At 44.5% G+C, this 22,955-nt stretch overlaps 1 protein-coding gene across 1 annotated transcript in view; it reads left to right on the top strand.

Moving 5' to 3' along the window:
- The first annotated feature begins 20,883 nt into the window (after positions 1 to 20,883).
- The window catches only part of C6 (complement C6), a 29,065-nt gene continuing 26,993 nt past the window's right edge, over positions 20,884 to 22,955 (top strand). Inside the window, exons 1-2 of the mRNA XM_040540083.1 lie at positions 20,884 to 20,990; positions 22,272 to 22,429. Coding sequence (XP_040396017.1) covers positions 20,985 to 20,990; positions 22,272 to 22,429 — 164 coding nt within the window. The 5' untranslated portion in view covers positions 20,884 to 20,984. The remainder of the gene's footprint in view (positions 20,991 to 22,271; positions 22,430 to 22,955) is intronic.

Raw genomic sequence — 22,955 nt, 5'->3', positions numbered from 1 at the left:
GGCTGAACCTTGTTGTCTGTGTGCATAATCAGCCTGTGGGAAAGGGGGCAGGAGGTGGAACGTCTTCAGCAGTCACTTGCAAGAACTGGCAGCAGCACTGTAAGCAGCGACTACACAGCCTGAATGCTGGGATCTTTGCTTGGGTCTGGCAAAATCAAAGTTGAGAGTGTGAGTGAAGGGTTGGGGCATTTAGCTGCCTCCTCATTGAGGAGCCATACACATACCCTATTCTCACCAGCCTTGAGCCACACCAGGTTTGCCTTGCATGGGCTGCCAGATTCTCTCGGAGAATACTGGGGGAGACTGTGTCAAATGCCTTGCTGAAATCTAGGTAGACTACATCAACAGCCTTTCCCTCATCCATCATGCGGGTCACCTGGTCACAGAAGGAGATGAGGTTGGTCAGGCAGGACTTGCCTTCCATGAACCCATGCTGACGGCCTGTTCCCCTGGCTGTTCCGCACATGCTGTGTGATTGCACTCAAGATGATTTGTTCCATCACCTTCCCTGGCACCAAGGTCAAGCTGAGAGGCCTGCATTTACTGCTGGAAGAGAGCACAGACCACCCACACAGTCATTATGGAGTACTTAAGATATGAGAAATTCATGTATTTATTTGTAGTAAGTCATTAAGAGCTGGTGCTCTGGGCAATCCACCACTCTGTCCAGGAGCAAGCATGTCAGGTAGGACCTCGGCTTCCTAAGGGCTCAGATAAATACTTTTGGCTATGTAAAATTTGGCCGTAATTTATCCTGATGTTGACAAATTGTCTACTTAAAACCAGGGAAAGAAACAGCTGAAAACAAATGCAGCCCCAGCTTTCCTGGAGTCACACAAGAGGGGTAAGTTTGCTGGTGAAAGGAGCTGTTCCTGCTCTCAAATGTTTGTCATCTTCCCTTGTCGTTCTTTTTAATAAAGCTTGAGTCCTAAATTAGAGATTGCTAAAATGACTTGACAAAGAGAAATGTAAATTAATAATTTATGATGAAGCTGTTTTTCCATCTTTCAGAGCTGCTTTTTCTGAACGCTGAAAGTGTCAGTTGTGCAAAGGCTGCAGTTAACAAATACGTGTAAAGTGTGTTAATTTGCCTGTAATCATAATGTTTAACACAATAGAGCTCCAAGGAGCTTTTTCGCTGATGTTCTCTCTCGTCTACTTTCTTTGTGCAGCTATGATTAGATTTTGGATTAAAGAAATACAACTTTTAAAGTAAAAAAAAAAAAAAAGTAACTCAGTTTAAATGACCAAGTTGCCGATGTGAGAATTTTGGCATGTTATTAAATTAAATGCTCACCGAACCCCTTCCAATTTTAAGAAACTAAAAGGAACTTTTGAAAAAAAAAAAAAAAAAAGGTTAAATAACTTGGAGAACTGTTGTGCTGTAACTCTTAGTTACCTGGTGTTGTGCAGAGGCTAGAGACTTGGATAGGAAAGTCTCATGTCTCACCTCAAACCTAAGGTGGTCAATGCTTTCTGGGGAGGGAGGAGGGAAGAGGGTCCTTGGGTGGTGGCTGAGGTTGGTTGGTTGGGTTTTGGCTGTGAACTGAAACTGAAAGTGACATATACCTGTTACAATCCTCTTCAACAGCTGGTTAGAACCTGATTCAAAACCTGTTTGACTCCAGGTGGGATCCTTGCTGTCACATACAGCTGTCAGACCTGGCCAGAGCCCTGCACAGCACCCACCATGAGCTGGGTACCATCTCCTTGACTTCACAGAGATGGTGGGGCTGCACCACCACCAAGGTGTCACCACAGGCTGGGGGCTGGAGTGGCCCTCTTGAAAGCAGAGCCAACGAGGCCAGTGTAGGGGCCATGTGGTGTTATCCAAAGCATGTAGGTTGTGGAAACTGGGGCTGGAGTTTAACGCCTGCTCCTACCAGACCATCTCTTCCAGAGACCTGCTGCTGGCAGAAGGTGCTCTTTCTTTTTCTTTCTTTTTATTTTTCTTTTTCTTAGGCATAGTAGAAGGTAGTGGGATGGGGGACGGGGATGGGAACAGGACATAAAGCTGTTAACTGCTACTCTTAACCAGTGTTGTTTAATGCTAGTGTCCTGCAGCTCCTCTTAAAACCTTCGCTGCTTCGATTGGATCAGGTGAGAGTTGAACCTTTGTGGGAGCAGAACATTCATGTAACTTCTGGTCTTGTGCGTCTTGTGGGACCCAGTGCATGCACGGAAATAGTTTGTTGATAAATATAAATGTGATCTATTTACAGGTCTGCACAAGCTCTCTCTTACTTCAAAGCAAGTGGATTCAAGTGCTGTATGTGGTAAATATTGCAGCATTGATGTTCTGAGTGCTATTCTGATGCACTGAGAATTTATAATACTGAGTGCAAAACCCTTGCCAGTCTTTCCTAAAAGCCATTTAATTGACCTGGGCCAAACTACATTTGCAAAGATTTGCCAGTAAATCTGAATCTTTTTCTCCTCAAAGAAAAAAAGAAAGAGTGATTGTGCCTTGTAAACATCACATGTATGTGCATGTGTGAGCATTTGCATGTGAGCATGCATTTATGTGGGACAAAGGATGATTTTCAAAGAAGAATTGTCCTGTGCTTTTATATTTTACAAGATTGCCTACTGCTTTTGTTTGCTTGTTTATTTGTTTCCTTTTTGAATAGTTTGCTTCCTGCAAAGTGCTGTTTTGCAGCACAAAACTGCTAGTCTCTGCTTTGTTAGCCAAATATTTTGGGCAGGCTTTGTAAACCAGCAAAGCAAGGTACCTGCAGTGATGCACAGAGAGTTGGTGTGCAGCTCTTCTGTTCTCTTCTCATGGAGCCCTTTTACACTGCATTGAGTACTTCACTACCAAGGGATGTGCAAAACAGAGTATCTTGATTTGAGTCTGTACCCATACCCACCTAAAAACTGGCCAGGATGGAAGGGAATAAAAGGACTTGAGGACCTTTCTGTCTCTGTTTTTATGATTATAAGGAGTATGGGTAGCTTTGAAAGAGTAAAGAAGACAAAACATGTTTACATCCTCCTGGTCCTCATGTATCTTTTTCTCAAATTACTGCACAAACCCTGTGTGGGGGACAGTTCAGAGCACTTTGACCTTACAAATAGAAAACGCTTTTCCTTTCTGAGGAAAAAGTGGCGCTAGTTCTCCCTGTCTGTTACATGCATTTGAATCAGTGCAGCTGTTTGTTTGAAGGTCAGGTGCCATCTTTTCACATGGGATTGCCTTGTGCTTTGCCTCTCACAGCACCTCTGGTGTGAGGATGTGTCCAGGTTTTGCTCTGTTATGCCTGCTCTGAGTTTAATTGCTGCCCTCAGGGCTGGCCTGACATTCATACCTCTGCAAAGAGAGGGTAAAAAAAATATTGGTGCTCTAATCTGCTAGCTTTCACTTGGCAAAAATGTAAAGCTTTGGGGAAGGGAAATTTCTCTGGATTTTGCAGCAGCTGGGGACAGTAGTGATGGCAGGCTCAGGGTCCAGCACGGACCTGGCTGCCCACGGTAAGGAGATACAGGGGTCCCACATGCTGTGCAAAACAACCTCTGCTACACCAAAATGAGGTGCCAAAGGATTATTTTTTAACTGCAGTGTGACTGCCAGTTTCTATACCTTCAAGCTATTCTTAAACAGCAGCATTTTCTTTGGCTGGCTGGTGCTGGCGATTTTGCTTTTGCATCTAAGCTTTGTCATTCGAAATCACATTAATTGTTTTTGTTTTTGTTTTTCTGAGAAAGAGAGGGGTGGAAATGGCTTCTCCATTTCCTTACTATATATTGAAATTTTCCCTTCTAAGGTGCATCATGCTCTCCCATATGGGTAACACCTCCCTTACGGTCCCAGGCACAGCATGATGCAGCCAGGGCTCCCTGAGATGTCCTGGTGCCTCTGTGCTGCAGCTGTGTCTAGACAGCAGGCAGAGCTCTTTTCTGCAAAACCCTGTCTGCAAGCTCCACTCATCCTGCTGCTTTCAAGGTGATGAACTGTGCGATTCTGAGCATGTTTGTGTGTTGCTGAAAGAAATTAAGAATTGTCAGGAAAGTCAGGAGAGGGATCTGGCTCTGAAATGAGTTCCTGCAGACTGAACCTGGGGTTTGGGTCAGTCTCAGCCGTCGAAGACCTGGTTCTTGGCTGATGTAAACGTGTGTGGTCCCACTGCAGTCACTAAAGCAGCATATATACCTGCTTAATGCATGGCTCTCCTCTCTGTTATTGTCTCATCTGTGTTTAATCACACTGAATCCATCCCTCTGGGAACCAACAGGGGTTCAAAATACTCAAGCTGACCTGCAAGTCCGATGCAAAGAGTGTCTCACTGGTGTTGGGGATTTTACAGCAGCCTTGCAATGGCTAATTGTCCTGGCTGTCCCAGGCACTGCTACTGGTCTGTCTGTTTTTAAACCCAAAAGCCTCGCATGGACTTTCCCACCACCATCTTGTTTGAAGTTTAAAAGAAAACATACTTTCATGACAATGTATTTTTCCTTTCCTCTCCCCCCTTACATGTACAAAGGGTGATGGAGCAGCTGCAATTCCCTCATCTGGATACAGATAGAGAGTATCTGCTGTGACTTAATTAATAAAGATTCAGTTTTCTTGGTTATTCCCGAGGACTGGAAAAAGTTCAGTTATTGCTCACATTTATAAATTCTCAAGTGAATAGTACAATTAGGCTTCAAATAATATTTGAAATATTAGAGCAATGTTTCAGTAGCACCTCTTCAGCATTTTTGCCTTGTGTCAGGCAGAAAACAGCACGCCCAGCTACAATGAACACACGTGCATGCACATGTGCACCAAGCAGTGCTGGTATTCGATCTGTTGTGATGTCTCTTGGGGGAATACTCAGAACAAGCTCCCTGTTGTACTGCACCGCTTTTCTCCTGCTTCACCTGTAGCTGAATATGCCCTAGTAACCCACGGGGTATAATTTCAGTGCTATTTTGCTTTATTTAATATCATAGCCCTAAAAACTGCCTCTGGATCACATCACCTTTCATTTTGGTCAGACTGTGAGGATTCTAGAAATGAGAAATATTTATGCACAGCAGCTGTAAGATATCAGCTGGGTTAAGTCTAATTAGGTGGCACACACTCTGGATAACACTGGATAATTATTTTTTTAATTTTTTTTTTGGCAATTGGTCCATCTTTTCCTTAGTTGCTCTAATTCTTCCAGGAGACTTTTCCAGTAAAACAATAAAACCAAATTCCTCAAAATAAATCTGAAACTCACCTCACATATTTATAAGAAAAATAAAGCTGAGTTAATGTGGTGACTTCAAAACTTTTTTTTTTTTTTTTTAATTCATGTATCTTGTTAAAAATCAGTTAAAATTCCTTCATTGGTTTGGTCATACAGATCATGATCCGCTTTGCTATCATCTTCTCCAAACTTCCAACTCTAATCACTGTACTCATCCCTCCCGTGCAAGTTCACCTTCTGTTGAACTTGCTGAGGCTCCCTGATGTTTATTCTGAGAGAAGCTTCTTACCTGACTTGACCTTAACGATTTTTTTATTAAAAAAAGCTCTGGCCACTATCATCACAAACATCAAAAGAATTTCAAAATGAAGAATCCTTTGCTGTTCTTCCCAATGCTCTGTTTGTGACCTTGCTTTTAAGCTTGACCTTTTCTTAATTTTTGTCTGAAGAAATGGCCTGATTATGCCTAGAGATGGAGCTAACCGTGGCTGCAGCACCATAATTGCACCGTGCTGTTTCTACACAGATTAGAAAATTCATGTCACTGGCCATTTTCTCACCTCTGCAGAGCAAAATTAGCACCACAGCATCAGCCAGACATTAATGACTTAAATTGCCTTTAATGAAATGAAAGGTGTTTTGCATGACCTTCTTGGCCGGGGTGAATAGGAGGAAAAAAAAAAAAAAAAGAAGGCAGATCTCTGATATATGTTGCTGAATTTGTTTCTGCGGATTCCTTTAGGCTAAATTACTGCAGCGGTACACTCAGCTTTCTTCTCAAGGCCCACCATCATCAGCAGTGCTGAAAGACTTCTTTAGGACTTCTTTACGTGGCAAAGCTGGTGTTAGGCAAGTGTCACAAGTAGGGTACAGTGGGTTTCTCAATTGCAATATGCACTGTTTAACTCCTTCCAGGTTCTTCCAACAGGTCTGACTCAAAACATCCAGGTGGGAAATTATATAGCCAAAAAGATGAGCCTGGGATATCTCTTTCATGGACACCTACTGGCTGTGAAGTAGCTTGTGCTGCCTGAGGCGGGAGAGATGCTGTGGCACTCTGGGGAAGTCTGTGGAGGTGAAACCATGACCAGGGCATCCTGAAGTGCTGCCAGGCTTCCAGGCAGAGAGGGTGGGTGGATGGGGGGAATGGGACCAGTGGAGAACAGCAGCAGCAGCAGGTCACAGCTGCACTGCAAATGGGACAAGCAAAGACAAGAGTCAGCGCTGGGGTGGTTATGCACCGTGAATGTACACAGAAGCTGCACGCCAAGGGCTGGGAACAGGAAGGCTTAGTGGAGAAAGTGTGAGCAGGAAAGCAAGCCTCATCATGCCTGCAGAGAGTTTTGACGTGCCAGAGGCCCAAGTGTGGTGAGTTAGTCATGAGACCTCCCTCCTGTGGAGTTAAGTCCTGGAGGGCAATGTGAGCTTGCATCTTCACCAGCTTCCTCCATCAGCATCCTGCCTCCTTGAGGCTCACAGGCACAGGACAAAACCCGCCTTGGTATGCTGCTCCCTCCTGTTTAGAGGTGCACAAATCTCTTTTTCTTTTCCTTTAAAAAAAAATAAAAATAAGTGAAACCACTGGGTATAGAAATAGATGATGAAAAAAGCCAGAAAAGTAAGCAACTTGGCAAAATCCACAGAAGTCATGGGACTGGGTGCTGTAATTTCTAGTTCCCAACCTTCTGTTTGGTTGTCTGGGCTACGCCTCCCTCTGGTGCCCTATCTTGAATTTCATTAATTTAATTACTTCAATGGGAGAAGGAGCAAGACCTTAGGCTAGGATTTTCAAGGACAGTTGAGGGAGTCAGACACTCACTGCTGTTTTCTAGAGGGATTTTGTTATCTTTGAAACCTATTCAAAGATCTTTTAAACTGTGGCCAAGATCTGTAAACCAAGATCTTTTAAACTGTGGCCTAGGGAATGTGGAGTTTTCCCCACCTTCTTTCTGCAAATCAGGAGTTCAGAAGAATTATGTGGACCCTGGCAGAGCTAACAGTTAATTGCTGTATTTGTTGGCTAATGCATGTAGCCGTTGGCTTTCCTGACAGGTAGGCATACAGGCATGCTTTGTACTGTAAGCGTTTAAGAAAATTCCAAAGAAATGTAAAACTAAAGAGTGGTGTGACAGATGGTCTTGCAACAACAAAATTACAGCATGATGCTCTGGACCCACCTCTCGAATGCCTCCATGATATATTAATACACATGTTTTGGAGGAAAGGCTGAGGATCATAAACTCCTCCAAAAAGGGTGTTTTTCTCTGTCTAAATCAATAAATTTTACGGCTTTCACTGTCAAAGTGTCTCTGTCTCCGAAACACCGGTAACCCTGCTCTTGGCAGCACTGCTGGCTGCGGGGAGGAACATGACGGGATGTTATTTCACAGAGCAGCTTTGACTTGCTGAGCACCTGGGGCAGGGGACGGGACAGCCTGTGACCACATGGACATCCACAGTGGGGAGCGCAGGAGCAGTGAGTTCCCCTCATCACCAGTAAAACTCTGGGGGTTTCCAGCCACCTCTGCTGCAGAGGACCAAGCAGCATGAGTAGGTTGTGCAGCCATCACAGAGATCCCCCTGTGTTTCCCTGGGTCTGCCAGGATTTACAGTGCAGCTCAGGAGATGCGGCCACACTGGTAGCTGGGTCAGTCGGAGCAGACCCAAAGCTGTGGGATGGGTGAGGAGGAGGGTGTCTGGCAGCATGACTGCCTGAGCCATATTGCACATCTCATCTTCATGCAGATGCTCGAGGAGTCATGCACACACCATTATCCTTGGATGCAGAGGCACACACATTACATTTGCACAGCCAGCGGTGCTCTGCATGCAGATCACATGCCAGTAAATGCACATGCAGCGTGTTTGGCATGCGACTCTCCTTCACATGCACAAATGTCAATGTAAGGTGTGAGAAATAGAGACCCACAGCCAAACTCCCAGCCATTAGCATGCAGAGCAGCTTTGGTACCATCAGAGTCCCCTGTGCTCTGCCTTACCATAAATGGGTGATGAATAAAATGCTCTGTCATGGAGAAGAGCACAGTTCCCGTAACTGCAGGTGAGGGATGTAGAGATGGCATGGCAACACCATCAGCTCCATCCCACTGCGGGACATGGGGAGCGACAGAGAAATAGTCATCTCAGTTCCCTCTGCAGAGCCATCTCTGGTGCCTGCCACAGGTGTGTGTGCACCTGCAAAGCATCGTTTTATATATATATATACATACACTGCCACATCTCCTCGCAGTGACCATCCCAAGGCTTGGTGGAGAGCTGAGAGCATGCCTTTCTGATGCAGCTCCTCTGTTGACTTTTGCCCAAACAATTTCACCAGTAAATGCTGTCCAGTATCAGGATTGCATCACCACAAAAAGACATGCAGGTAAATGTTCATTCCTGTTTGCAGAGCTGTAGCTAAAAGGGGTTTACAGCTGTGTTTGAGAAAAAACATCCTTTCAGGGTGTGTGAAAAGCTGTGACACCCACGACACCCACGACAAGGAAGTTACCACCCAGCAGGAGCTGTGGTGCACCTTGATGTCTCTGAAGCCTTTCCATGTGGTTAGGGGCACTAACAGCAGAAGACAGAAGTGATGTTTAGTGACACAGGGAAAGGAAAGCAAAGCACTGTTTCCAGACTTGTCCTTTTTCTGGGAACACTTTGTGCAGGGTTTTCTGTGTGAAGAAGGACCAGCTACGTGTTCCTCCACTGCTGTGGTGGTGACCTGTGAAACAAGCACACCAATGTGCACACACACGCCTGCCATTCCAGCTGCAGCTTTGATTACAAAGATCTAACCATGTACTTATTCAAGTTACTTTCTAAATCCATCGTGATGGGTGGCATGTCATGTTTCTTGGAAGCAGCCTGTTTCGGGTCACAGAGTGTAATTAAAGGCAATTAATGCAATTACTCACAACTGTGCTGCTGATAATGCTCCAGATGCCGTTGCGGCACCACGCTTCTGCCACCAGCCCTGCAGGCTGCGCCTTTATGTTCCCCTAATGTCGTCCTTGTGGTTGAACCAGGGGGCTGGAAATGGGAGAAAAGTATGTTTTATTGTTCTCAATTCCCCTTTGCCTGGCAGACTTGAGATTTCCAGACTGACCCTAAATTCATTTTTCTATTCTCTTGTCTGTTTACTGACTGGTGGAGAATAAGGGTGAGACAAGGAGGAGACATCGGGTGAGGAGTGCCCTGGAAAATGGTCATAGCTAGAATCTGATACAGCACTTATATGTAAAAAAGTGTATTTTACAGTAGTCTGTTCTACAATTAAGTATGTACTAAATGTGCCAATTTTCACTAATGAGTTTTATAATTATGGGCTAACTATTCAAAAGGACTATAACTTGAGGCAGTAAAATCTGAAAGACTTGAATTAGCCGTGAACTTCAAACTTTTCCTTTGGCATCCAGCCCTGTCTTTCCCTTCTATGTCAGCCACTGCCAAGTAATTTACAGTTCAAGAAAGGCTAATGGAGCTATAAACAAAGCACAGATGCCTCTCGCATTTCCCTTATTGGGCTGTGGTATGAAAATAGCCACTGCTTGCAGAGGAGGCAACAGGAGTAATTACAGAAGTTCCTCAACTCTCCTGTTTATCTGCAGCTCAGTTACACCATAAATCATCTTTTGTCTTCAGTGGGCCTGGCTTAAGGGGCTAAAACCTACCTCGTTTCACTTTCTGTCCTCCAGATTTATTTTTGTAAAGGGAGCATTGGCCTACCGGGATGACTGTTAAACTCATTAAGTTACTGAAGCAGGACTGACTACAGCAAGCTTGGTTTTAAGAGTTGTCTTAGGCAGATAGTGGGATATCTTCAGATCGCCTCGTGAGCCTGTCAATCACTGAACACACATTAAAGTTCAACATTTCCCACTTGCATCAGCATTAATCAAAAATAACTCCGCTGAACTGAATGGTGTTAAAACTGTTCCATAGCAATGCGGTCGTGACTGAGTTCATTAGCACCAGGACAAGGATGCCTTGTGCCTTTCCAGAAATGCAGGTTCTGCAGTGCTGCAGCCCAGGCAGATGTAACCATCCTGCTGCAGCTGGTGTCCCCTCGTAGGGACATCTCTGAGCACTGTGTGCCACCAGGACCAGCTCGTGCTCCTGCTCCAGCAGGGAGGGCTGAGCCCATCTCCCTGCTTCCCATGGGAGCGGTTGCAGGAAAGGGGAGTCTGTGTCCTCAGAAAGGTCAGGTTTGATTTTTGGATCTGCACAGAAATACCACTGCTCAAAGTACGGCAGTGGCAGCATGGACCCCTGGTCACTCAGAGCTTGGCTCTTCCACTGACCACATTGCTTGCAGACTGTTTTGGAGAGCCAACCTTTAGAAGGGTGATATGACTACAAGGGGAGGAGAGAAACAGGGTCTCTGAGCTATCATATTTAGAATGGTTTCTCTGATACTAAAGGGGAAGCAGCTTCTACCTGTATAAAGTATAAGGTATTATTTCTGTACTACGTTGTACAGGCCATGCAACACCCCTGAAGGCTTTTGCCCTCTGTATGATTTCTCATATCCAGTGTTGTGGAACACACCAAGCGTATCTCAGGTATCTCCCACTTGTCTCAGTGGCCCTATTTCTGCTCCCATCCCCTTTGGCCTCAAACACATAGTGCCAGAGCAAGCAGAGGGGTGGCCAGCTGGGGACTGGGGTCCCTGCCAGCCTGGCAGCACTGTGCCACAGAAGCTGTCCCTCTGCACGTGGTCAGGAATGTCATCTTCATTGCCAGGGCAATGCACAGGTGAGCAGAAGCTTTCCTGCTGAATTCAGTTGCACCTTTTCTTGATATTTATATAATAATTTTCTTGATATTTATATAATATGATTACTGGCAAAAACAAGATGTGAGGTGACACACCATTGGTTGTGGTAGGGCGTAATCCAACTGGAACCAAATCAGTACGGTTTGGTTTCCATACAATAACCAAAAGGCTGTTCATAAGTCTTCATAAAAGTCTTATGAAATATATACCTCCATCCACTGAATCAGTCTGTAGAGCTTTGCATCTCGTTTCTTCTGATGGCTAGTGCACATGGATGTTTGATTTGAGAACTTCCTGGCAGCAGCAGCTCCACCCATGGAGGAGCCCTGTGAGCCAGGGCCATAGACTGGTCTCCAGTTAAACCTCCTCTGTTTTGTAAGAATCACTGTGAGGTATGCAAGGACTGTTTCATTGGAACGGGTTGCCTGGAGAAGTGGTGAAGTCACTGTCCCTGGGGATGTTTAAGGAAAGGTTGGACGTGGTGCTTAGGGACATGCGTTAGTAGGAGATATTGGTGGTAGGGGGATGGTTGGACCAGGTGATCTTAGAGGTCTTTTCCAAACTTAATGATTCTATGACTGCTTTCCGTCATATGGCACTTTAAAGCTGTCATGAGTGCATGTCCTGTTCACAGGGGAAAATGAAGAATGGGAAGAGCAGAGACTTGAGGTGGTTCCTGCTTCACTGGGTAATCAAGGCTAATCCCATTTTCTAGTGTTAGGAGCGGAAGATGAGATGTGAAATCTTACATTAATGATCAGTTTGTTATAAATGCTGCTCTGTATCCACAAAGCCATTTAGGAGCCGAGGCTGTATTGACTTGAGCCTTGCATTCATTCCAAAGCCTTGAGGTGTCTGAACGTCCACGTGGAGCCTTGCTGATGACGTACAGCTAAAATCAGGATGACCAGAGAGTTTCACAGCACAGCCTGACACTGCCATTAACATCTCCCCACCGTGTACAGATGTGACAGCAGTGCAGGTGTTTTGTCTCCACTTTGGGCAGAAGGAGGAAGAAGAACTGAAGGTGTATGGGGCAAAGGGTTAGCAGCCATGCCTGGTCAGCCAGTTCTGCTGTATACACCAGGGTCTGAGCTGCAGCTCTGAATGTTACCTGTCTGTCTCTGAGTCACTGCCAAGTGCTGTCAGGAGCCTCTGATCCTGATTTGCTAAAGAAAAACAAGCTGTTTGTTCTCCCAGCTCTGCAATGTACTTCAGATTTGACCTAGAGGTTTCATATCTGATGGAGAAAGACTCCTTCAGCACCTGTCATTTGTCTCTTTTTGTTGTGATAAAGATACCAGTCATACAGAAACTGGGGAAAAATAGCCACCAGTTGCAGAGATGAATCAGAAGGGGGCTTGATGGGTATCAACTTACCGACCTTGACCAGTGGTCAAATAAATTAAAATCTCTTGCCCTGTTACTCATGATTCATCTATTTTCTTAATGGGCAGTTAAAAAAAATAAAAGTGTTTTAAAATGTTTATTGTCAGTGTCAGCGTTAAATGCAATCTGTATTTTATGCTTGTAGTTTAACACAGAAAATCTCTAAAATAATTTGTCTGTTGGTGCTCCCTGCTGGTGAGGTTTGCCTGCAGTAAAACTACAGAAATTTTGCTAATGATCATGCAATTCCACATCCTAATTGCTTTAAATAAAAGTCCTGCAAAAAAGCCTGTTTGGGGTTGCAAGGTCATTCATACATACAGTACTTGAAAGACTGAGCACTTATGCAGCACAGTGCTGCATAAAAATTGGAAAAATGTACACACCAGCTAGGAAAATCCTTTTTCCTTCCAAACCTTTGTTCCTTTCTATCCTTAGTATTGACATGACTCGTAAAGCTTTCCCAATAAGACGAGATGAGACTCTTTTTTTCTTTCCTCTTTCTGTATCAGACAAAAGCCAGGCGCTAACACAGCCGGGCAGACACACAAGCACAGAGGCACAGGGAACGTTTCTGCTCTTAAAACATCCCCTGGGTTGGACTTCTGCAGCGAGCGGTGGGGTTGCCAGTGGGGAGGTCACTCCTGTGGTGGGCTTGGTGGCTCCTTGCCCATTAATGTGACAGAATGGGGACAGGCCATTGCCCAAAAGGACCTTGATGCCTTTCTCTTGGGGTGAACTATCCCAAATTGAGAAATGCCTGAGAGAGGAGGGCCAACAGCCACAAGTCTCCTGCCTGCAAAATACCTGCGTGCAGCCCAGCATTGCAGGTCCCAAGTGCAGATGCATACATGTAGCAGGAGCCAAATATGACCACATTGCCCCTGAGCAAGAGAAGTTTAGCCAAAAAAAGGTTTGGTTTCTTCTGCCCTCATCCACTGCCAGCTGTGCTGCAGGAATTGCTCTGACCCTGAGCCCATGGACAAAGCCTAGCTGAACTGGTAAATCCACACCATGTACATCTCCTCCAGCATGAAAACCCTAAAGCCTTTGGGTTTCCCCAGCACATGCTGGGATTTACACCCACACAAAGCAATGAAGGAACAAAAGAGGAAGTTGGGGCAATCTGTAAATCAAGATTTGGTACCTTTTAAATAGGTGTACATTTTATATATATATATATATATATATATATATAAAGACATACATACCTTTTAAATTACACCAAATAGCACCACTCTCAAACACTAAAGCACAGTGCAATGGTATTGGCTGTGGTCCGTTAGTCTCCCTTAATGCAAAAGGCTGATAGCACCCCTGTTATCCTAAAAACTGATGTACCACAAGAAGCCCTCCTGTCCCAGAGTGCCTTCTGGGTTGGTGGGCGATGCTGCCCTGTCAGCACGGCCTCATGCCTGAACACAAGGAGGCACATAGGTCTGATAGTGCTCTATTACTTAAGCCAAGCTGCATTTCTGAGCCTCTTTGGAAGGATCCTGTTTTCTGCTGTGATTCCTTCATCTATCCACAGATGCAGACCAAGTTTCCCAGGAATGCCTCAGCTCTATTTTGGAACATACAGCAATCTAGCAAATTAGCTCTCAGCCTGCAGGACAGACATTAGGGCAGATGTACTTCTGTTGCAAAGCTGATGTGGCTGTTTAGATTGTAATTTTCTTGTTGCTCAGACAAGGCTGGAATGGAAAGCTACCTCTTAGCAGCTCGGTATTTCTGCTGCTCACCTGTGGGTAGCACCACAGCAGTTTCAATGTCGTGCTGCCCTTACATAGACACTGCCTGGTCTTAAAACTGCAGTGACACCTGTCCTATTGCTCCCAACCAACATAGCTGCACGAGCTCTGAAGCTGTCCAAGAGAAGAAAGGTTACATTAAACATGGTAGCAGATAAAAGTTCTGCTTGGGAATGCTTGGCAAAAGTAATGAAGATTTATCAAAGGGAGATTCATAAGGATCACTTTTAATTAACTGTACTGTAACTAATTTATATATAATACAATTTAAAGTAATCACAGCCTTATTCTCTCTCTGCTCTCCTGCCTTTCCAGGCAGGATGGCTTGCTCTCCTGCAGCACTCCATATTTCCTCTCCAAATTGACGGAATAATAGGCCAGCAGTTGAGTTCCTTCTTTTGCCTCATTTAAAGTGAAACTCAATTTATGATACGGTAAGCACAGAAACATATTTCTATCCCATCAATTGCTGCAAAAGCCCACAAACATCTCTCTGCCCATGTAATCACATTGTATTTAGACTTCTTGATAGTGCAGCTCTGTACTGACTTGTCCTGCAGTGCTCAAGCTAGAAAATTTTATTACTGGATCTTAGCTATATAGGAGCTCGACTGAAATCAAATCAAAACTCAGCACACAAATGACCTGCCTGCATCTCAAATGCGTAGCACATGTTTAGGGTGCTTTCAAGTGAAGCACATGCACACGTCATGTTATTGGCGTTATAAGCTGTGAAATGCTCAGCAGCCACTGGTGCTCCCATTGCAGTGCGCCATGTCTGCAGGGAAGTGCCGCTCTGCTTCACACATCCTGCTGAGTTTTCCTCTAAAGAAATGAAATTCATGTTCTTTTCATTACTGTGAAGTGATCGGAGGATAGAGGCAGCACCAGAGATGAAAGATAGGCTAGTACTGTGGGAGCTCCCTGCCAGTCACTGCGACTGCCAGGCTGAAAGGAGCTTTGTGATGGGGGATGTTCACAGACAGCTTCTGTGGAAACACTGCTGGAGGAAAGGCACTGAATGGGTGGGGGATGTTCTGTAGCCTCCCGATCACCACCTGTGCCAGGGGCTGGCTATCTTGTCTCTCAGGGAGGAAGAAAGGTGGCGGTTAAAACGTCACTCCGGCATCCGCACCTTGTGAGACAGAGGCCCTGCCACCAACCCTGTGAGCAGCTGAACTTTTCCTAGCACTGACCTTATTTTAATCTTTTCTTGCCACATTCTGTGGTGGAATCAGTGCCAGTTCCCCCAAATCCTCCTCCTTATTCTGTGCTTCAGAGGTGATGAATGACTACATGGCAAAATTTTGAAAAGGAAGAAAACCCAACAGCAAGACATCTGGAAGGACAATTTTAAGTTTTGCAGCTCTGATTCCCAACATCTAAATGTGTCCAGAGCTTCTGACGATGCAGAGAGACCCTGCTGGGGTTCTCCCGCAGCATCATCCCTGATTGCTTCCTACAACTACCTCAAAGGAGGTTGTAGTGGGGTGGGGGTTGTCTCTTCCAAGCAACAAGTGATGCAATCATAGAATCATAGAATGTCCCGAGTTGGATGGGACCCATAAGGATCATCGAGTGCAACTCCTGGCACCGCACAGGTCTACCCAAAAATTCAGACCATGTGACTAAGTGCACAGTCCAAACACTTCTTAAACTCTGACAGGCTTGGTGCCATGACTACTTCCCTGGGGAGCCTGTTCTTGTGTGCGACCACCCTCTCAGTGAAGAACCTCTTCCTGATGTCTAGCCTAAACCTCCCCTGCCTCAGCTTGACACCATTCCCATGGTTCCAATCACTGGTCACTAAAGAGAATAGATAGTGCCTGCCCCTCCACTACCCCTTGCGAGGAAGCTGTAGGCTGCGATGAGGTCTCCCCTCAGCCTCCTCTTTTCCAGGCTCAACAGGCCAAGTGACCTCAGCCGCTCCTCATATGTCTTCCCCTCTAGGCCCTTCACCATCTTAGTAGTCCTTTGTAGGACGGGAGGAAATGGCCTCAAGTTGCACCAGGGAAGGTTTGGGTTGGATATTAGGAAAAATGTCTTCATTGAAAAGCTTGTGAGGAGTTGGGACAGGATGCAAAGGAAATTGGTTGAGTCACCATCCCTGGAGGTATTCAAAAGACATGTAGATGTGGTACTTAGGGACATGGTTTAGGGGTAGACTTGGCAGTGGCAGGGTAACAGCTGGGCTTGATGATCTTAGAGGTCTTTTCCAACCTAAATGATGCTGTGATTCTGTCATGAGCTTTGGTCTGAGGGCAAACTTCTGTGTCTCCCCTGACCTTGGGGCTCCAGGGAAGAGAAAAACATGGTGTTTCACTGCAGGGCAGCTCAGCTAGAAGCACTAGAAGCCATTGGAAAAGACTTATGGTTTATTTGGAAAGCAAGTCAGTGAAGAAATAAGAATTTACTGGTGACAGATCTGGAAGGTTTCTGGCCACCTTTATTTAGAAAAGAAAGGATGCAAAGGGAAGAGTGGAGGATGGGCATGAGAGTGAACTGGCTTAGCTTGTGCAAAACAGACGGAACTGTGACATTTCTTCTCAATTTGAAGTACCTGGGAAAAAAAAAAGAAAAAAAAAAAAAGGTTTAATTTTGGCATAGAAACAAATGGAACCAAGACTCATGGAGATGCAGGGAGCTACCTTCAGTGTGTTTAACCACCCGTGGCACAACTTCTCTGGATAAATAAGGGTGTACCAAGGAAAGCTGTGGGGCTGTTATTCCAGTGGCTATGTTGGAGTGGGTTCCTGAAGGAGGGCACAAGCAACGGGTGCCCTGCTGCTGGCGATGCCGTGCGCTGCACCATGCTGTGGGGAATGCCACCCTTGTCATCGGGGGGCCGGCAACGGACAGAATAAATGAGATATTTTACAGTTCACTTTCCTTATTGCCAGAGGATCTGTCAAAACAGCTCAGTATTGAAGATGTTCAGATGGCCTTTTCTGCTTAAAGGTGCCTTCACTTTTCTGTTTCAGTGTCCCTTCTCATGGGGGACATATAGGGTGATAAAAGTTTAAAGAGGAGAAAAAATACCTACTTGAATTATTGAATGAAGTGCTAGGAGTGTTTTCGTCCAAGTCCAGCCAGATATTAATCTTTAATCTGCCACGTAGGGATGAGAGATTTATTTTGTTTTTCATTTTCAGGAAGATTTTGATTTTTGTCCAGTGAAGTGCCAGTTTATTCTCTTAAAACTCCAGGCTTTGTCAACAGTGAAGGTGAGGGCAGAGAGCTGCAAACACATCTACAATGTCTGTGTGAGATGATGTGTGCTGCTCAGTAAACTGTTGTTCATCGCCCAAAGAGCTGGAGCTATGTGGTAACCACCTGCAGTTGTGAATTTTATGGGACAAAATAAATATTTTTTCCTGTCTCTTTATCTGAGGGATCTGGAGAGCACCAGGAGATGACATTTAAATTCGTGAGGTTTTGACTTCTGCTTTGCTTACCTCCCAGAAACTGTTGTGGTGCTTGCTTCCTTCCTTCTGCTCTTTCCCCTTTACAGTTTCAGGTTTTCCCCTTGAGCAGACCTTTGGGGTGAGCCTGTAAGCTGCTCTTGTTCAAGTTAGAGGTTAACGTGGGTGGATAATCTGGTATTTTTTGGAGCAAGAGGAATTAGAGGATGAACTGGATGAGGTATGACCCTGTGAAACTCAGCTAGAAACACGACAACCTCAGGCAGAATACTCACTGGCTTTCTCAGCTCCATTTAGGAAACATTTTCCCTTTCTCTGAAAAATGATCTTTTGTAAACACACTGTGGCGGAGATGAAGGCGTGCTATCTTTGTTTTGCATGGGACGTATTTCTTATAGGAATAATGAAATTGATGTCATTGATAAATGCATAGGCTACTGTACACTCTCACAAAGTCTGCGTGCTGTAAAATGTCATGGATCTACACACTGACCTCTCTGGGTGCTGCCTGCTTTCTTCCAGTTACAGTACTTTGGTCTTCAGGGACTGCTGGATCAGCACTTAAGACCAGAGACTTGGTAAGGGGCAGCATCAGGTGGATGTAAAAATTGCAAGACTGCAGTCCAGGGTGAAAGTAACTTTGGTGGTGATATTTTTCGCCATGAAACTCAGCTCCAGAAGCTGACCTTGTTTGCAAGAACCATTATTTCCTGTGTTGCCGATTATATTTCTCAGTGTTTGTTTCTCTAAGATTTATTTGATTTCTTATACTCTTGAACAGCCTTCTGAGTAGCTGACTGTGTAGACAGTAGAGTGTCAACACTAAGGTATCTCCTCCTGTTCAGATGCCCTGGCTTGTCCTGTGTTATGAAGGATGGATATATATTTGCAAGAGCTGATGTCCAGATGGGGCAGAACAGAGAGAGATTGGTCGGTGGACATCCTACAGACAAGGCCTGTGATGAACAGATCAGCATTATATACGAAGAGCAGTCCTGCAGTGCCATGAGCTGAGCTGCCATGCCTGGGAGAAGCTCCTTCCTCTGGTTGGGCTTCCTCAAGCCCAACCTGTCCTTCACTGCTGTGGCCCATCATCTCCAGTCAACTCAGTTAAGTTCACATAAATCCTTATCTATGGCTTCAATACCAATGTAGTCGTACTGTCCTCAAGCTCTGACTTCAGTTCGATGTCTATCAGTGCCACCTACCACCTAATGCTATTAATGCCAACTGTGGTGCTTCTCTACTAGCTTGTTCTCCAGCTATGAGTGGCACAGTCTGCTTATGGACTGTGTGAAGTGCCATTTCCTTGTAATCCCTTCTAAATATATGAAGTTTGAGTTACTCCTTCTTTCTCTGTTACGGAAGACCACAGTTAGTTTTTCAGCTAGAAGTGTTTAGCCATCTGCATATTATGATATCATATATTATAATTTTACATTGTATAGTATATTATATATGCTCTATAATCTGACCTGCAGCTCACAGTTGGCTTTTTTCTGTAAGCCTGGAGAAGTCAGGCAGCTCCTGTTGGGGGAGCCCACCAGTGCTGCAAGAACTGCCCTCAGAGAGCTGGAGGTGCTGGGTGTTAGAGGATGCTTTCTGGAAGGCAGAAGCCAGTATTTTTCACACAACTTTACAAATTCCACCCTCTATCATCCATGGAGCCAGTGACTATTATTTATTTTGATTTCTTATGACAAGTTTACTTGATGTAATAAGGATCTGGCTGAACATAAGTTCACTAGTTGTCCTCAAGTTGTGCAACAACAATTTCTTGGCCAGAATCAAAAAATGCAAAGGCAACTGGAAAAACAGCTCAGCTGTTTTTCCTTTTCAAGGATATATATGATGTTGGGTCCCAGAAAAAGAACATTGGGTCCCATTCCATGAAGATGATCAGAGGGCTGGAGCTCCTCTCATGTGAAGAAAGGCTGAGAGAGCTGCGGATATTCAGCCTGCAGAAGAGAAGGCTCCGGGGAGATCTCTCTGCAGTCTTTCAAAACTTAAAGAGGGTCTTATAAAGAGGATGGAGAGTGACTTTTTGCTTGGGCAGATAATGATAGGACAAGGGGGAATGGTTTTAAACTAAAAGAGGGGAGATTTAGATTAGATGTTAGGAGGAAATTCTTCACTCAGAGGGTGGGGAGTCACTGGCACAGGCTGCCCAGAGAAGCTGTGGATGCCCCATCCCTGGCAGTGCTCAAGGCCAGGCTGGATGGGGCTTTGAGCAACCTGGTCTGGTGGGAGGTGTCCCAGCCCATGGCAGGGGGGTTGGAACCAGATATCTTTAAGGTCCCTTCCAACCCGAGCCATTCTGTGATTCTATGAAACAGGGGAATGTGTTTTGAGGACTCTGACTTCTTGACACATTTCTGCCAGCCTGCTGAGATGAAGGGGGATTCAGTGCACTGCCCCCCAAGGTGGGTCACATGTCAGTTATCTGGGAGGCTTTGGGTTCTGTTCCAGGCTTTGCTTGTTTCTTCAAGGCACACTGCATCCTCTGTGCTTGTCATGGCTGTGTCTGCTCTGCAGGGGACTCAGGGTGGTGCCCATGTTGCCGAGCAGAGGCTCTCAGCACAGAGCTAACTGTGGGTGGCAAAAGACAAGGAGCCATAAATAACCACAAATGTATTTGGATTTTTGCTTTCCCTCAGAAACCAGCTTTCCCCCCTAAGAGAGGGTACAGCATCAGACAGGTGTTTTTACCCTGGCCTATTCTGGCTCTCGTTTCCTAGTGAAACCAATAATGAATTACCAGCATGTGCCAGCTTAACAGATTCTCACTCTTTTGCCTTCAAACTGAGAGCAGAGAGGTGGTACACCTCTATCAGGCTCTGCAAGGAGACCTGCAGTGCACTGAGCCATTGTGGCCTAATGCAAACATTTGTATTTCTTCTCATGTTGGGCAGCTAGGAGTGAGGAGAGATGTTCCTGCAATTCTCCAGAAAACACCTGCTGCTGAGGGGCTCGATGGTGGAGAGGCTGCTTTGTGCCAACCATTCCCGTCACCAGACTGCATCTGCCCTCATTAACGAGTAACCAAATCAAACAAAACCTCCAACCTTTCATTTTAGAGCCTGCAGCAAACCACACCAAAGTTGCACCAGTCTGCAAAGTTGTCTGGCTTTGCAGCCAGCAGTCTCACAGTAAGTTAATAAGGAAACTTTTAAATGGCTTCAATGAATGCAGGTTAAAGTATGGAGAAGCTTCTGAGGTTTTGATTTGTTTTGTTTATTTGTTTGTTTCCATTAAAAGGTTAAATTCATCTCTGCATGCACTTACCTTTATATAGTTGCTGACACATTTCTTATGTACTGATTGGCTGGAGCTTTGCTAACAGATGAGAATAAACAGTGTTTTTTATGTAAAGCACAGTGAAGGAATGAACAAAGTGCTGGAGAGAGTCTTGTAGGGCTTCTTCATCTCTCTTCTAAGTTGGCACTGTTGGTGTGAGGAGTCAGGAATGCAGGTAAGGAAAAAGATCTTCCACCTGCTCTCCTCTTGGTTCATTGGCAAGACTGTTGATTTCTCTGTCTTCAGTTCCATTATACTGTGCTGATTGTACTTAAATCTCTGAGAAGCTTTTTCATTGAAAAATGCATAAAAAGTGCAGAGTTTTCACTGCTACAGCTGTGTGGAGTTTTACTGGCTTTCTTTATTAAAGGAGGAAGCTAAGTCTTTACTTCACAAAAAATATTTTTCTTAGCAAGGTATAAAAGCCATAAGAGCATGTGTTATACAGTTAAAAAAACAAACAAACAAACAAAAAAAAACCTAAAGTAGAAAATGAGTGCATGTTTCTTTTCAACATTTTCAAAATGAAATCTTTTAGAATATTGCTTTAAAATAAATATTTTGGTTTTTATGGTTCCATTTTTATTTGTTTGTTTGTTTGTTTTGAGACAAAACAACGTTATTATGTTCTGCTGTATCATCCTATAAAATATGCTGTTGATTCAGTGACAGGATGAGGGGAAAAAGCTTTTGCATTTTTTCAGCGAATAAATGGTTTGCCTGGAAGACTATTTTCCAAGTCTACTAAACGTTATTCCTTCCCAGAGACTGTCTATAACCTTCTGTCTCACCAAATAAATTTTGATTGACCACTGGAGTGAGAAATTGGCTAGCTGGTCTCTCTTCAGCTGTTGGTGAAGAATCTGGATGAGGTTTGAATAGTGATGGTTTGCAGCTTCGACAGGCTATTCTAAACTAAGAACAATAAAAAAGCTGAAGGAAGGATTCACTGCAGCAAAGCAGTTAGGCAAAGGGGGATCATGGACACATGAAAACAAATTGTTTATGGGCAATAGGTTGGGGGTTGTTAGTTTTAAGTTTCTGTTGTTTTACATGCTCTGTAGGAAAAACAGTTTCATGCTTTTATTTGAATTCCTATAAAATATTTTTGAGAATACTTGGAAAAAATGAAGAGCAGTAGCAGATCTCTGTCACATTCAATATGATTGATAAACAACTTCTTAAATAGAATTAACATGCAGTCGTGATTAGTACTCAATAAGTGAAAAACCCTTGATAAGATTAGCCTTTGACATCTTGTCTCTTCACGTACCACTAATTTATTTCATACCCTCTCATGCATTATCACCACATTCCTTGTACACTGCTTAGTAACTTTGTACTGTGAATATGATTTATAGACCCTGCAAGTCAGAAGAGACATGTCACTAAGATACAGGCATAGCTGTGAGTGCTACAGTTTACTGAGCTCTTGTTACCTGTCCGTGTGCTGTAGATGAACACCTCCACAATGAACAAGACTTTGATATTGCACCTGTTCCTGCTGAGCCTGGTGGTTGGCAGCAGCCAAGGGTGCTACTGTGAACATTACCCATGGGGGCCATGGTCCAGCTGTTCAAAAACCTGCAATTATGGCACACAGACAAGGCACAGGTAGGGCCAAATTGTCTTACTACTTTTATGGTTCTACTTCTTGTCTTAAAAAAAAAAAAAAAAAAAAAAAAACACTTTGGGGGAGAAGGGACTGTGTCTGAAGCTCCAGCTTCCATAATATATTGGGAAAGAAAAGTTGTTTTATCTAAATGTTTAGCAGATTAATGGATTTTAACTGCAAGACTTAAAAATTACAAAACTGCCTGTAGAATCCTATGGGGCCTCCAAATGTACCTACTTCTGCCAAGACACATAGTAAGGTGAGATCAGCCAGGTCCTACAATGGCCTTGCCAGCAGTGGGCATTGAGCAACCAGCCCCTGTGAACAAACAGTGCTGGTGTCCAGTGCAGAGCAATGCTGTGGGAGGAGAGAGCTCCAGCATGGCAAGCCTACAGAAAGCTGCTCCTTGTACAAACAATTTTGCAATGACAGTTAATTGGACTAAATATTCAGCAGCACCAAACTAGATGCAGTACGGGGGTATACTCTACACTTACTGGAAATCCCCTCTTTCATTCCTGGCTT

This window comes from Cygnus olor, chromosome Z (assembly GCF_009769625.2).
Source record: "Cygnus olor isolate bCygOlo1 chromosome Z, bCygOlo1.pri.v2, whole genome shotgun sequence".
In the NCBI taxonomy this organism is placed as follows: Eukaryota; Metazoa; Chordata; class Aves; order Anseriformes; family Anatidae; genus Cygnus; species Cygnus olor.
The sequence above is the reverse complement of the archived record's forward strand: the minus strand, read 5'-3'. Positions and strand labels throughout refer to the sequence as shown.